General features: G+C 42.2%; 1 protein-coding gene across 4 annotated transcripts in view; it reads right to left on the bottom strand.

Annotated features, from left to right (window-relative positions):
- HEATR3 (HEAT repeat containing 3) overlaps positions 1-16,996 on the bottom strand; it is a 94,173-nt gene that overhangs the window by 33,817 nt on the left and 43,360 nt on the right. For all 4 annotated transcript variants that reach the window (XM_029608510.1, XM_029608509.1, XM_029608508.1 and 1 more), the window contains exons 7-12: positions 10,881-11,167; positions 10,271-10,361; positions 6,911-7,068; positions 2,793-2,875; positions 1,114-1,250; positions 233-321 (exon numbers count right to left, since the gene is read on the bottom strand). In XM_029608510.1, the coding sequence (XP_029464370.1) occupies positions 233-321; positions 1,114-1,250; positions 2,793-2,875; positions 6,911-7,068; positions 10,271-10,361; positions 10,881-11,167 (845 nt within the window). The remainder of the gene's footprint in view (positions 1-232; positions 322-1,113; positions 1,251-2,792; positions 2,876-6,910; positions 7,069-10,270; positions 10,362-10,880; positions 11,168-16,996) is intronic.

Genomic DNA, 16,996 nt, shown 5'->3' with positions numbered 1-16,996 from the left:
TGGGACAGTTTGCTTCTGTGATGGTGCACTGACAGTGGACAGCACAAGTTTCCCCCTGAGAGACGCCGTTATTGACTCCCTTGAAAATTAATGTGGAGCTGCAGTATGCAATCCAATTCAGCATCAAATCCAAATTTGTTAGCAACATATTCAAATGCTTTCAGTTTGAAAAGTACCACTCTCAAATGCAAACAACTAAATCCTTGAACAATAAAGATAAAGAGATACTCACCTGCGGTATACTTTTTGATGCCATTGTCTGCAACAGAGCCCTCACGGCACTGCTTACTGCTTCCAGGAATTCATCACTCTTTGTAGAATCTAAAATAATTGTATATTTTTAATAAAGTTTACTTAAAAGACATCCCAAGTAGTTGGATAGAGATCATACTATCATAAGGTTGACAAATCTTTAAAGACAGAAGCTAGGGACTCTACCTCCGGCATCTCTCTACTCACCTACTTGGCTGGTTTTAACAAGTTTTGATATGTCAACTTGATATTTCCTTGCCACTTGCAGAGAGCAATATAATTATCAATATCTATATATGCACAAGAAATACCATAACATGTTTCCATGTCTACCATGTTTTAACACTTCAAATGAATACACAAATGGAAAAACTTTTTTTTTTTTTTAACAAATATTACTGCTCGCTTTTGGTAGGCCATAGTGCATTATCTTGAATTTCTCTCCAAGGCCAATGTTCAACAATATCTATTCAGAATATTTATCTAAGTTTGAACATGTGCAATTTCCCAGAAAAATACAAGGATATACATGTTAAACAAACTGCAAAGTAAAAATAAAAGAAAAAAGTGAGCGATCTGGCAGAATTATCAGAAGGCTTGTTCTAGTCCCCGATCCAACTAATAGCCTGCTGCTACATTCACCGGGCACATACCCGTGGTATTGACATTATACATTATTTATTTTCCAAGTTTTACATACCTACACTCAAGCAAAAGCTGACCAGAAGAGTGCACAACACAACAAAATATACAATACACAAATACTATAAAATCACTGTTTAAAGTACATTAAAAATACACTTTGCCTAATTCAAAATTAAGAGTTTTGCTTAGCAAGAGGGTCAGGAGGGTTTTTTTTACCTGTATGAGAGAAGATCAGCTGGGAGAGGTGCTGTGCAAGTGCCTGAAGTGCCGAAGCTCCACCAAGACACTCTGCATCCAGTACCGACAGAATACTGTGCAGGCACATCAGGGCTCGGCACTGGACTTTGTTCATTCTAGGGGAACAGCAGCATCGTAACACTTTTATTTACTTGTCACATCATCAGAAATGTGCTCATCCGTTTCAGGTACAATCATCTGACAGCTGTTCATATAAACAGACCACCTCACATCCAAGTTCTCCCATATGTACAAAAAATATAGAACATGCAACGTCTAGCTCTCTTCTACTGAGGTGCGTGTATTACTGGGATACGCAATATCGGGATCTTTAGGATAGTCTGCTAGTGCAGGGCGTATTTATAAAGAAGTGCTGTAGGCCTACGGAATAGGGGATCTCTTTCTGTATGATATACAAGCACTCTGAAGCAAAGGTATGAGTAAATGGCACTTGCTCTCCCCATTTCTATTTCATTGTATTGAGAGGGAGGAGGCAACAGGTTACCCTCTCCATTGTTTGCACTATTTTTTGAGTTTCTAGAGGCTATCAGGCTAACTAAAGATAGTAAGGATATAACAGTTGCAGACTTAGACAACAGTCTACTATATGTTTCTAATCTCATTCAATCTATTCCACATAAATGGAACATTACGAAACTGCATGGAGCCTCATCAGGTTATAAAATGAGTATCGCTAGATCAGAGATCTTACCTTTATTAATGGATGAAGGGGTTAGGAGGCAACTAAGAGAGCTTTGACAAAATAAAATTCTTGGGAGTGTATATCTCAAACTAACCTGAAAATTGGTTTAGGATTAATTATCCTCCTCAACTCAGCCTTAAGGGAAGATGCTCATGAGGCTATGGTAAATTGATAGGGGAAGGACACAGGATGATCTAAGAATTGGTTGGCTAGATTAATTAATGTATTCTCCATGATTTTAGTTCAGATACCCGGAGCCTCATTTAGTGTTCTTTAAAAAAAAAAAAAATAGTCAAGGAGTCTGTACAGTTTTAAAGCCAAGACGGCTTTAAAACTCTTATTTGTAGTAAGGTGAAGGATGGTCTTGGGTTTTGCAATTATAAATCTCATTTAACTTTGCTCTTCTGGATCCTTTGGCAGTTAGCAATGGGTGGAAATCAGAAATATTGAAGGTAAGAAATGTAAAGTTTCTCTTGTCTGAGAATCCTAAGTGTTAGAGGAGGAGATATGGCTCCTTTAGATCTTTATCCCATATTCTATTTAATTGCCCAGTAATTCAGAGTTTTGCGGGAGCAAACCCATCAGGTGTGTCATTGAATAACACCTCTCACCCTTTCATTATTTATTCTGGTTGAGGTTCCATCTCATTCAAATGGGGGCTTCGCTGTCACTAACACTAAACCAATGGTGTGCAAGTCGGTGTGGAAAGATAATTTTATATATATATATATATATATACACACATATACATACATACATATATACACATATACATATACACACACTTTGTACTGAGTGGGTGGACAGGGTTTGGTTTTATATGGAAATGGAGATAACAGCAGTTAACCTGAAGGGATGTGGAATAAAAAGCACGCAGGCTATGGAAACTGCTGATTTTATACACACTAGCAGTGAGCAGCCATAACACACACACACACATCCACAAAACTCTTACTCTCTGATCAGCGGCTTCCAAGCCGGACTCCTGCTACAAATGTCCACTGCGGCACTGTCGGGAAAAGATGTTTTATCAAAAATCTGGGGGGGGGGTGGGGGGGAAAAGTAAAACAAATTATTAATTTGATAATAAATGTGTTAAATGTTAACGTGTATATGAAGATATTACTCAAACTTGTTAACCACCTATCCAAAGTGGCTCTAGGTGATATACATATGTATAACACATAAGATAAAAGAAAATAGAGAAAATGAAAGAAAAAAAACAAATACTTAATGTATAGTCAGGCACAGTAGGTATTTCCCTATCCCCAGAGGACCTACACTCCATAAAATGTTGTACCTGTGGCAACGAAGAGTGAAGTGACTTGCCTGAGGTCCCAAGGAGCATCAGAGGGATGTGAACCCTGTCTAGCAGAGATGACTGACTCAAGAGGGGACTTGACCAAAAAGGACTAAACTTCAACACCTGCATGATCACGTGCATCGGTTTTGTGGCACCCACCTGCGATATACTCTTGATCAGCCAATCGTCCAGACGGGAACACACATGCACCCTCAGCTTGTATAGGTGGTGCTGTCACCATGGCAAGACATCTACTAAAGACATGAGGGGCTAATGCTAGCCTGAAGGGCAGTATGCAATACGGGAGGTGACAAGTTTCCCCATAACAAATCTGAGATAATTTCCTGTGACTGGGATCTTTGTGTGTGTGTGTAAGCATCCTCAAGATCGAGAGAACATAACCTGCTCCCTTTTTGAAGTAGAGCAATTAAGGTGCCCAGGGAAAACATCTTGAACTTTTCTTTTTGTTCATAACTTGTACAAAGAGTCTAGAACGGGACAGTCCTCCTATTTTCTTTGGAATCGGGATGGAACAGAATCCCCGTCCTCTTTCCCCTGGTGAAATGGGTTTGACCAGTCTGGTGTTTAAGGGACAAGAGAGCTACATTTGGAACAGTTCCTGATGTGGCAAGTGACCCCCAACTAGGGTCTTGCTGATTTGGCAGGAGTCCTAATAGATTCTGTTTGTATCCTTTTCTTATGATGCTGAGGTCCCACATTCCAAATTATACTGAGCCAACGGTTTACGTAAAACCTCAGCCTGCCTCCGACATGAAGGTCCTCTGGCATGGGTACAGGAATAAGTAATATATAGTACGTTAGCTTGTCTGAAAATTACTTCTCTCTTCTGGGTACAGGAATACAAGTTATGTTCTCTGTGATCCAGTAAAAACCCCACCCCAGGAGTTGATCGGACAGCGAGCTGTGGATTAGGGGTCCTCTGCTGCCTTGGACAGGTAAGTGGGGCCCGCATCAGGACAGAGGATAGCACTTCCTCGGGTGGGAAAAGTGCCTCCTCTGCCTCTTAGCCCTCTTGACAGCGGATTTAAGCACCACAGATTGGTGCGGCAGCTGCCTCTTTTCGAATCCAGGAGCTTTCTGGATGAGATAAACTGCATCCACCTTCTTGTTAACGGAAGCCACAGAGAGTGGGGTTCTCCCACATCCTCATTTGTACTTCCTGAAGGGGCTTCACAAACTGGAATATGTCCAGCATCTTGGTTCTGGTTTCATCCTCGGTTAAAATAAACAGAATGGCTTGAGCCATTCTTCGAGCAAAATCAGTGGAGATGTCCTCAGGAGGGATGAGTCCCATTGATTCCTTTTTTTTTTTATAGAAACATTATCAGATCTATAGCCATACACCCAGGAGTGTTCAGAGTCAGACCCTGACAGTTAAGCCGTGGTGAAGACGCTGCTAGTGCCCTTGTTGCAGACAAGGCCTCAGAGAGGGACATACTTATCTGCTTTGGTCCAGATTCTGGGGGAGCTCCTGCACCCCAGGCTGGACATCACTACTGGGGCAACCGACATCGATCCTGATTCCCCCCCTTTGGGAATCGGCACCACAATTGGAGGAACTCAAGCAGCATTTCAACTTTGGCCCACAGCAATCTCAATACTGAAGAACCAAGACCTCACAGAGTCTTGTCCACAGCCTGCTGGATCTTATTGTTCAACTCTTCCTCGAAGACAGTCGATGCTGGGAAGTGGATACATTCACCCTAGAGACTGGCACAGTTCCCATGCAATTAGTGAGGATGAGCTCTCCGCTCCATGAGACCGCTTCTGGGGGGGGGTTAACAGTCGCAGACAGATTGACAGTGCTCTCAGAATCATGCAGCACTGGAGACCGATGCTGGTGCTTCTGAGATGCCGGGTCGAAAAGGCAGAATCTCCTGCTTTCTTTAATCAGGAAGAGCTAAGCAAGGGCCTATCCCTCAAGGCTCTATCAATGCTCGAAGTCGAGGGAATCTGTACAGTTCCGGGGTCCTTAAACATCAATGCCTCTGATGCCAATGGATCAGACTGCTGGCAGCTTTCAAGGTCATGGTCGCATACAGGTGACACCTCCAGACATCATGCGATTCCATCAGGTAAAAAATACATTAATCATGAGGATCAATGATAGACAAGGTTCTACTGAACCAAGGGCATCACTTGAACCCACTAGACAAGGGAGGTAAAGTCTAATTCAATAGCAGCAGGGGAAACAATGCCCAGACATTGATGATGCACCAATCCAGCACTGAGACAGGAAAAAAGCTTACAAAAATGAGCGGGAGGGAGAACAAGTCCATGGTGTCCCATGATGAATGATCCTACAACCCAAAAAAGCCACCACCACAGGCCTAGGAGCTGGAGCATGAGAAACCACAACTGGTGGGCTCCGCGGAAAAGATCAAACCAAAGGGGTCCCCGCATTGACACATATGTTGGCATGCTGGGCATGCTCAGAGAGGCACAGTCAAAGTTCTAGAAATTTAGATTATAAAACTTGTAGCCAGGCACCATAGGATGATGTTACCCGTCTATCAGAACTGCCATCCTGCTTGTCCTCAGAGAATACCAAATAATCTTTAATCAATATGAGTTCTTTAGAGAGAACTCATAGTCCAGGTTTACAAACAGGAGAAAAAAAATTCTCTCTCAGTCTCTGCAAGATTAAGTGAAGTTGAGAAGAGCATACAAAGAAACACAACCTGAGAAGAATGCATAGTTCTTTTTGGTATATAAAGCTAGGAGCTTGCAACAAACTTGTGGATTGTGATTCTTGGCATGGAGGTGGTTCCACTTTTCTCAAAATTTGCACTGGCTAATCTGCTCCTTCTGGAAAGGTTGAATGCTCTGCTGCACACCAGCATATGCTTTTTTAAATTTTTTCCTTCCCAGAAACTCATGTTCTACCTTCCAATAAATAGAAATGGAATAGTATACTATCTTAGCATGCCAAATATCCTCTTTCCAGAGCCTCCTTTCCATTGAAAGAGTTCATTCCCCAAAGAGCTTACTGTCTAAGCAAGTACCTGAGGCAATGGGAGATAAAGTGACTTACTCAAGGTCACAAGAAATGTCAATGGGGAAACTGGGATTTCAACCCTGGCTCTCAGCGCTCCAGTCTAATCACTTGGGCCACTCTTTCTCCCATTAGGCTTCTGTTTTAAGATCCAAGTTTTCAACTAGGCCCTTCCTTCAGGCTACACCACCCATACCAAACTACTCTGCTGGTTTTCCATAAAGAGTGTCAGCTCTGCAATAAAACCCGTCTCTTGGATCCCAGAGTTATAGTTTAGTACAGGAGTTCTAACAGTTTCAAAAATAGAGAGAGCAGGTGACTTCAGCAGCATCAAGGCCATTGTCGGGGAGAAGGGATCAGATTATGCAACACATGTAAACCTTCCCAAGAAGGAAACTAGGCTAGGGGTTCTCGTCTCCACCCCCTGAGGCCAACAAGCAGATGTCAACAATGAATATTCATCAGATATACTTGCATACAAGAACTGGGTTAATTTGTGTATTTTGAGTACTTTGAAAACTAGACTTGTTTAAGGCTTTTGAAGATCGGAGTTGAGAATTCCTGGCCTAAGAAATTTCAGTTACTTCTAAGCTTTACCCTCTCCTTGCAGACCAAATGAGCAGTACGCACTATATTCAAGCTAATCATGTTGGGATTTGAAGGACATGCACATACTGTAGTTTTAAACCCTTGAAAGCAAGTGATAGGTTCACTGACAAGACCATTTATGATCAGACTGCACGAATCCAGATACCTTTTTTGGAATAAGATGATTCATGAACGCAGTGTGAACTTCAGCAGAGAGGCAGAGTGGGGACATTAGCTGGCCAATGCCCTCACTCAGAGAGTTTTCTATATACATATCGCTCTCGTCACTGCTTGACAGCTCTTCCCATTCGTCATCAGAAGGATCTGAGGATAAAAACAAGGGTAAAAGGTCTAAAACCACACTCGGGGGAATAATTCTTTCAGCTTTCATACAACTTTCTAACTATGGCTCTTAACAATAATTTTACATGCAGAGCTGCCATACAAAGTTTACAATCTAGGTGATCATTTAAGATAATATAGTGACTTTCCCCAAGGTCGTGAATGTCAGAAGCACAATCTGTACCCAGGGTCTTCTGAGTCCTAGTCCATTATTTTAACCAGTTCTCACACCCAGTCTGGCTATTGCCCCTAGCTACACCGAGAAGATCTCCCAGGTGTCAGTCGTACCAGCTTGACCCACCTACACTGTTCTAACTCTGGTCATCACCTTCTGCTTTTAATACCGGCTACTGTGCCAAAGATATCTCCCAGCTTTAAGTTGCATGAGCTTGACTGCTTGCAAGAGATCATTCCTCAGCATTTGTCTTTATCTAGGAAGTGTAGCCTAGTAAATCTGTTGCATGTGCTAGGCAACCTACTACATCCCCTCCAATTATAACTGAGAATCTAGCAATGCCCTGACAATGCTGTGTGCTGGAGTACCCAGTCTCATCTCAGGAGCCCGACACAGACGTACCACTGCTCTATGTAAGTCCATTTCATCCTTTCCCATTCCAGATAGATAAGCATGTAAGTTTCATCCCCAAGCTCCACGCAAGCCCCCCCCCCTGTATTTGTCCAAAACATGCTTTAATTCTGTCATGTTCTGGTTACTACCACCTTGTATGGTTAGGCTATTCCTGTAATCTGTCACTTTCTCAATAAAGAAGCATTGCCATTTTCTCTGAGCTTCTCTCCAAAATGCCAACACCATCTACTTTACTGAATGAAGCCTGCAACATATCTGAATGTTTGTCATACTCCCACAGACCTCTCTCTCCCTTCTTTCTTACAGGGAGCTACATTTTGAGTTCTTTATGCCTCTATATGTATATAGGGTCTGTGGACAGAACCTCTTCTTTATGCACCCAAGCATCACATTAGCTTTACTACACCGATTAGCAACCAGCAGATTATCCAGGATGATTACTCCCACATCCCTATCTTCTCATCCTCCTCTAACTGATAAATGGCCAATGGATTTTTGTACCACTGATACATGGATTGACACTTTTCTGACTTGAAGCACATCTCCCATAAGAATATAAGTTGCCATACTGGGTCAGACCAAGGGTCCATCAAGCCCAGCATCCTGTTTCCAACAATGGTCATCCAGATTACAGGTACCTGGCAAGTACCCAAACATTAAAGTAGATCCCATGCTACTAATGTCACTAATAGCAGTGGCTATTTCCTAACTCAACTTGATTAATAGCAGTTAATGGACTTCTCCTCCAAGAACTTATCCAAACCTTTTTTAAACCCAGTTACACTAACTGCCCTAACCATATCCTCTGGCAATGAATTCCAGAGTTTAATTGTGCAGTGAGTAAAAAAGAACTTTCTCCGATTAGTTTTAAATGTGCCCCATGCTAACTTCATGGAGTGCCCCCTAGTCTATTATCCAAAAGAGTAAATAATTGATTCACATTTACCAGTTCTAGACCTCTCAAGATTTTATAGACCTCTATCATATCCCCCCAACCCTCAGCCGTCTCTTCTCCAAGCTTGACAGCCTTAACCTCTTTAGCCTTGAATGCTTCTTTTCCCAAAGGTTATTTCATTTTACCCACCCTTTCTAGTGTATCTATCCAGACTTATAAACAGGCATCGATAGTGCTTGCTTCTGCAACACCGAATGCCATAAGCCCCAGATAGGAACGACATCTGACTATTATGTCCCTGCTCGACCCCTAGACTACAACAGAATCTAGTGCCACAGCAGGGGGAGCTCTGTTTAATGAGCTTTTGCTCAACTTGAATGTATTCGAAGGAAGATATTGTCTTGCGGACACAGATCCAAAATTTATGGAAAGGAAAACTAAAAAGGGTTTTTTTGTTCAAGCCCTGAACATGTTTGAGGAGCTGCCTAGGCAGCAATAAAAACGGGAAAAAGCAATGCCCTAAGGCCAAAAATGAACATATTCTAAAAGACAGAGAGTGTACACGTCCATGAGGTAGCACGGACAAAGTTACAGGGCTCACAAGTCATCACACATGCAGAAACTCCTGCACATGCTCAATAGTAAAAGCTCTACTGAGATAGAGAGGTGGGTTCATTCGGTGTCATCAGATAACGTCACCCATGTGTCATAGCTAACTCAGCCTTGCTTTTTGATGGACAAGCTAGCAGTATCAAACATTAGCAAAGCAAGATCCTTCTTTTGAAGGATTTTTCTCTCTTTCTTCTTTATAACCAACCCTGATGGTGAATGAAGACCTAGCCTACTGTGTTACTCCTCAGCATCTATCATGCCAAGAAAACATTGTGCACGTACGAATGCATACAGAGCTATCCTGCTTCGAAGCAGGGCAATGCTGTGCATTTAATTCCCCTAGAAAGTTCCAGACTCGCAATTTGTATACAAAAAAAACTTTCCGTGCAAGCCCCCTGACAATGCAAAAACCAGCACTCATCTCCTTGAAAATACGACACACCCCCCTGTACAAAATCACCTTTCAGAACACATGCTCAGCTAAGATGTACATATTACACTTGGATATAAAACTAACATCGTGTAGAAAATGTTAAGTAGTGTAGCTACCAAAGGATAGTTACTACAGCTTCGCCTACTTTAACATTTAGTGCATCCATTACTCAAACAAAGTAGCAATATTTTTAACAACAAATTTTGAACCGTTCAAAAAGCCAGCCATTCACATCCACGTTATCATCAGCTAATCGGGCAGAAATGTTTGAATCCGGGAGATCTTGGCGACTGCAGGAATTGTTTCCTTAGAATCTCTAAGGAAATCTAAATAAAATCCCCGAAAGCATCTCCAATGGAGAAACCACAGGACAACTTGGAAAATTAAGACATCTTAAATTAAGCTTTTTAGCTTAGTCGCCAAGATTCTCCAACTTCCTACACAAAACCAAGGGCTACGAAATATTTTAGTTAAAGCTTTTTAACATTTCTGGAGAGAAGCTGTCAGTGAGGTGCCGCCACACATTCTGTGGTACGCAAGACAAACGTTTGCAAACGAGATCTTTCCTCTGTTCCGCTCTGGAAGAAAGCTCAAGTATTTACTAGCGTCTCCGTTTAGCCTTTCATCGCTTTGACTCGTACCGAATATTACCTACCTTCGCTACAGCACATGTTGACAATAATTTCCAACGCAGTCCTCTGAGCCACCAGTAAGGCTGATGCTCGTCTCACTTCCTCATTCCTAAGCTAAAACACAACAGACATTTTAGCTGTACGATCCCTTTTACCTGCCTTATTGGGGGTCTTTCTCCTGTTTTAATTTCATCTGGAGCTCAGGCAATAGCTTTTATTCCTACAGAATGGAAGAAAAGCTTGGATGCACCAGGTCCAACAGGCCAATAAACCTGGACATTTTTATTTATTTATTTAAACAGCAGCACAATACGCAATCAACAACACCGTTAACTTGCACAGAGGTCAGGGGAGGCCCTCTGCATTCTAACTGCATGGGCCTGCTCCAAATATCTTGCCATTTAAATCACATGGGGTCCCGGTAGTCTCAGAGCTCAAACAATGAGATGGCTGGAGTAGCCCTAAGACAGTTAAAACATAATCGAGGGTCCTCCCTGCAGGTTTATCAGGTTAACGCCGTAGCCTATTTTCTTCTTGTTAAAGCAGCAGCACACGTTTAGAGTACAGGCGTAAGTTACTTTCTGAGAGCATGCAGCCTCTCTCAAAGCTGACCGTACGCTCTGTGATACTTACCGGAAGCAGGTCAGAAATATCAGAATTTTTGTGTTTTCCTTTTTCCTTTTTGGTTGTTTGCTCCATTTCGTCGTCGTCATTTGCTCTAGCATCTTCTACAGCAGCCGGGTCGTCTTTGGTTTCAGGCTCAGCGGCTGCCTTCAGCCTCTGGGCTTCGTCCGCTTTCATTTGAACAATCACCTGGCCAGCGTCTACTGCTAAAGTTTCTGAAAAAATCTTCAGGATGGCATTTATGGTTTCTGCCTGACTACTCACAGGTACAATGTCCTTCAGATTCCAAACAGCACCTAAACGTGAAAATACAGAATTGCAACATAAATGGTACTTCTATCCATCTTAAAACGGATGCAATCCAATGCTTATTTCTAGAGGCATAGTGAAAACTTACATGATATCAGTTTCTAAAAGAAAAACCAAAGTACTGTACCTACTGACAAACATGTACGAAAAATCTCCTATACAAATGTACACAAGCTGGTTAAAATTCAGTTTAGCAAGCATTCAACAAGTCTCTTTTTTTCAAACACCACCTTATTGTAAAGTGCAAAACAGCAAGTTTGCTTAACATCAGCTGTGTTTTCCCTAGATGGCAGGATGGAGTAGCCATGACATATGAGTGACATCATCCAGTGGCACTAGACTAGTCTCTCCTAGCTAATAGAGCTTTACTGAGCATTTGTGAGAGTTGCCTCGTATGCTTCCTCAGTAGATATTCAAAGGTTATTCTAGCTAGGTAGTTGACTCTCCAGGGAGGCAAGTGGGTATTTAGCATGACTAATTCATTCTACGGTAAGCAAACTTGCTTTTTCCATCAGTAAGCAGGCTGAATCAGCCATGATGTGTGGAGAGTCCCAAGCTAAGGGTTGCAGCGGATTGTTTACTGAATAAGAAAACCAGACACAATCATGGAGAGCAGACTACTGCAAAAACATGTTGTGCAAAAACTATCTGAATCTACTATCAGTTGGTGAGACTGTCCAGCCAGTAATGGGATGTGAAGGTGTGAAACTACGAAGTTGCAGCTTTACAGATATCTTTGAGAGGAATGTCTTGCAGATATGCAATAGAAGAGGCCATAGCTCTTACTTGATAAGCTTTTACAGTCTGATTTGCAAGCCTGCTGATGTGCAGCAGTGCTAAATGCATTACGCTATCCAGTTTGACAATGCATGTTTGGTGACTGCTACACCAAGTTTGTTAGGATCAAACAAAATGAAGAGCTGCGAAGTTCAGCGATATGGTTGAGTTCTCTTCTGTAGTGGGCCAAAGTTCTCTTGCAATCTAACATATGAAGTGTCTTTTCACCTTCATGCACAGAAGATAGGTAACATGAGAGATTGATTGATATGGAAAGCTGAGACAACCTTTGGGAAAAACTTTGGATGAGTGCGGAGCACCACTCTATTATGGAATAATTGATTGTATGGTTGTTAGTGATTGAGAGCTTGGAATTTCCTAATTCTTCGAGCAGAGATAACTGCTACAAGAAACTATTTTCCAGGTCAAGAATTTAAGAGACATCATCTCTAATGGCTCAAAAGGAGGCTTCTTCAATTGAGAAAGGATCACATTCAAGTCCCATGGAAGTTGGCCGTAGAGGCAAAAACTCATAATAAAAACATATCCAAAGCTACAATGTGGCCTGTCAACTTTGTCATGCGGCAGACTGGCTTATGAATACTTGTTATACTCCATTAGCAATCGAACATTTGCAGACTAAGCCGTTACGCCTTGCATACATTTTACATAAAACACCTCGACTGCTCCCTGTTCATCTTAGACATAGTGTGTTGATAAAACCCATGTATGTAGCTTGGAGTTGGACCTGCAGGCGCTTACAGTTTTCCCGTAATACCACTCATTTTTTAACAGTTAGTGGGGAATACCGACTTTCCCCCTGGTCTGCGTGACCAGATTTTTGGAATATGGGACACGCGGGGCATCAAAGCTTTGGTGCATTTGGTAGATGATTTTAATCATGTCCATTCTTTTGCGACATTACAAGAAAAGTATGACCTTCCCTCCCAACATTTTTATGCGTACTTACAAATCTGTCACTATATTCACTCTCTACAGCTACTGGATCCCCATGACCATGCTTGGGAACTCCTTTCAGATTTTTTGGACATGGATGACCCGACAGACTTTCTTTTTGGTATCGTCTTCTGGGTAAGTTTCAATCTTCCTAGCTGGCATGCTCAGGTAGAGGGATGGAATAGAGAATTGGGTACTTTGTTAACTACTCCATATTACAGGCAATGTTTTCTACGGGCCCAGTCTTTTTCCTTACTGACCCCTCTTCAAGAGGTGCAGTTCAAATTTTTACACCGGTTTTATATGGCAGTGGCGCAGGCGAGCAAAATAGGCCATGTAGGCACAGGCTGATGCCCTAAGTGTAACGCCCCCCATAGCACACTTGGTCACCAATTCTGGTCCAGCCCTCGTATTAGCTTGTTTTGGCGTGCAGTCCATCGTTATCCACTGACTCATTGTTGGACCTCTTTTGCATTCCATCTTAATGTTTTTTTGTGGGATGATAGTAGAGGTATTCGTTTTCGGACTCAACATGCCAAGTGATGGTTCTGATTGGTGATACGGTAGTACTTGCAAGTGGATTTCCCCAGAGCCCCCCACCTTAACCCAATTGAGGAACTTGATCCATCAGACCTGTCTACTAGCTAAATATATAACTAATACAGAAAGGTTTCTTCCGCGGCGTATCTTTTATATCCTCCCTTGTTCTATGTAAGACAACTTTTGTTACTGTCTGTTTTGGTTGTAATGTAAACCGGATTGATAATTAACTCTGTTATTTGAACTTCGGTATAGAAAAGTTATAAATAAATAAATAAATAAATAACCGCTGGGAGATTTAACTTTCTACTTTGTCACCCCTGTCACGGAGCCTTATTCTGAACGACATGCCTACTATATAACTTATTTTTCTGTGTCATTCCATTGAGTCTTTTACAATTAGATATCTCAATTTGATTACTCTGGGTGCCTCTTGTACCAAGGTGTTTGCATCTCTATGTCATTATTTATTTGTTTTTCAATGTCCTAGGGGAAGGGTGGGAGAGGGTTGTATACAATCTACTTGTTTCTATTGTTGTGCTCTCTAGCATTTTATTTGTTCCTTCCAGCCTGAAGAGCCACGGCTGGCAGAACGTGCTGTTTTCAGTGAGCTGTTCCTGAAGCCTCCTTCTGGACATTTCGTGTTTTGTTTAAGATGAGAGTTTGTTGTATACTTTTGTAAAATTGTGACTGTTTACATTGCCTTTACAGCTACATTTGTTTTGAGCAGTCAATAAAAATATGATCACAAAAAAAAAAAATATATATATCTATAGATATATATATAGTAAGAAACCTGTCAGGGAGTCGGTTGGACCATTAGATGATTGTCACAGAGACCATTCGTGCGGATAGAATACTCTACAGAGATGATCCACTAGCATGCTGGAGATCCCTGTAAGATGGGTGACTTATAGAACAGCTCAATTTTTGGTTACCTGCTGCCAAATCTTCCATGCTTCTTGGCAGAGAGTCCATGACCTTTGTGCTTCTCTGTTGACATAAAACATGGCAATCTGGATGTCAGTTTGAATCAGTATGCTCTTTCCCTGAAGATGAGTGAAGGTTTATAGAGCATATCTAATTACTCTTAGTTCCAGCAGACTGATCTGAAATAGGCTTTCCTTGAGAAAACAAGTGCCCTGGGATCAAAAGGATCTTGTGTGGGAGCCTCATCCTTTTATAGTGGAATTCGTCGCTAGGGTTATTTGATGGGGAAGAGTGTGAAATGGAGTTCCTTCCTAAGTATGTGGGGGTTTAACCATCAGTGCTAATCCTACTTTATGTCCCTGAAAATTTGTACCATGGCTGACAGTTTGAGTTAGTTGATTCCATTGGCAACGCAGCCCCACTGCAAGTAACTGATATGACGATGGGGCTCAGGGACTACTGATGCCATGTGACCTAAAAACAACAAGAATTCCTTTGGCTGTCAAGTGCAGCAAGTCCAATAGTTTGCAAATAATGAGTGATCTCAACGTATTCACTCATTTTGATGGAGCAAAAGCTCTCTCTTGCTGGGAGTCTATCCATGCCCTGATGAATTTGATTCTCTGAATGGGCACCAGATTTGACTTCTCAAAAGTTCACCAGAAAACCCAAAATCTGCAGAAGGTGAATCATCTTGTGCGAGGATAGCAACACTTCTTGGGAACCTGCTGTGACTAGCCAGTCGCACAGATACGGGAACACAAACTCCCTGGCGACGCACGTGAGCCACTACTACTGTGAGGCACTTGGTGAAGAGTCTCAGAGCTGCTGAAAGGCCAAAATGGAGTACTTTGTACTGACAGTGTGAGGAATCCACTTTGAAGCGAAGATAGCACCAGTGGCAGCGATAGATGGGAATATGAGCACAGGTATTCTTCAGATCGAGAGTGCACATCCATTCCCTCTTCTGTATGGAGGGAAGAATCATGCTGAGAGAATTCATTCTGAATTTGTCCTGATGCAGAGGTTTGTTTAGTTTTTTTTAAATCCTCCTGATTTCTTGGGGATGAGGAAATATCAGGAGTAGAACCTCTGTCCATGCTGGGATGCAGGGACTGGCTCTATAGCTCTCTACTGAAGAGACTGCACTTCCAAATGGAGTTGTGTCAAGTGAAACGGATCTGGCTTGACAGTTGAGCAATGAGAAAGAGAAGGCAGCCAGGAGAAATGCAAACAGTATCTAGGCTCAATGATTTTGAAGACCCAGAGATCCTTGGTTATTTGGTGTCATGTCTGCAGGAAGGCTTGCATCTTGCACCCAAATGGAAAGGAAGACAGTTGATTGTTCAATGGGATCAAAAATTCAGTCCAGGATTTGGCTGGGACTATTATTTTAGGGTGACAGCACTCTTATTGCTGAGATCTGGCCAGAAGTAGTAGCTGTCATTGAGCTCTAAGAGGCTTGGAGGTGCTACTGTGAAAAGGTCTGAACGGGCATCTCTGAAAGTATGGCCTTTTGAAAGAATAGAAGGAGTGTCTTGAAGTGGAGGGCTGTTCTAGTCCTATTGAGAGGGATCTGACTACAATATTCTGCTCTCATTTGCGCAATGGTTTCAACTACGTTTTTCACTAAAAAGGTTGTCCCCCAGACAAGAGAATTAAGCAAATTTTCCTTGGACACCATCTCGGATGCTGCTGGCTCTAAGCCATGCCATGCGCCGAGCTCCAACTGAGGCAGAAGAGTTACATGACATTGCAAACGATTCATAGACAGAACAGAAAAGGTGCTGCATGCATTGCTATGCATCCAACAGCAGCTGGGGGTAATAGCTTACACCATCTGCAGGCTGAAGGAAAGGTTTCAGTTTTTCAATACAGTCCTGCAGAAATTGCACCATATAAAACTGGCGAGTCATGATGTTAGTAGTTAGCATGGAACTCAAATATTTCCTTTCCAAAATTGTCTGGTAGCCCTTTGGCCTTTTCCTGGAGGTTCAGTTGAATAAATCCTCATCTTTTTCACCTTTGTCAGGGTATATGCATTGACAATGGACTGATGTGGTAAGTGGACTTCTCCAAACCCAGGTGATTTTTTAACCCTATAATTGAGATCTCATTTTCTAGCTTTAGGAATGCAAGAAACAGGGTTTCCCCACATTCTCATCTACAACAGATTCAGCTCATCGTGGACTGGGCGTGCTGTTGGTTCAGACAGTGTCTCTCCAGTATCTGAAGGAGATCAAAGACTTCCAATTCAGGGGTCTTTATCCTTGCCCATATTCATGCCAAATGTTCCCAATTTGTGGGGAAAATGGGAACACATAAGGTCTTCTGGAGGCAATGTATGGTCCAGAGGATTTGGAACCCTCTTCCTAAACAAGGGATATAGGAACACTAATCCAGGACCCCAATGAATAAAATGACAAACCGGAGAGTTCTCCAGTGTGTTTCAGAGGAGAAACATCATGGCCTGCAATTCAGTGGGATAAATTAGGATGTGATAGTAAGGGTTCAGATGATGGGTTCACTCTCATGGGTGAAACAGGGACTACACTCTGTGGGATTTCTGTAGCAATGCTGGAGAGGAGAGAATGAACAGTTCGCGTTGTTTC

This window comes from Rhinatrema bivittatum, chromosome 7 (genome assembly GCF_901001135.1).
Source record: "Rhinatrema bivittatum chromosome 7, aRhiBiv1.1, whole genome shotgun sequence".
Classification (NCBI taxonomy): domain Eukaryota; kingdom Metazoa; phylum Chordata; class Amphibia; order Gymnophiona; family Rhinatrematidae; genus Rhinatrema; species Rhinatrema bivittatum.
Note: the sequence above shows the minus strand (reverse complement) of the source record. Positions and strands in the feature narration are given on the sequence as shown.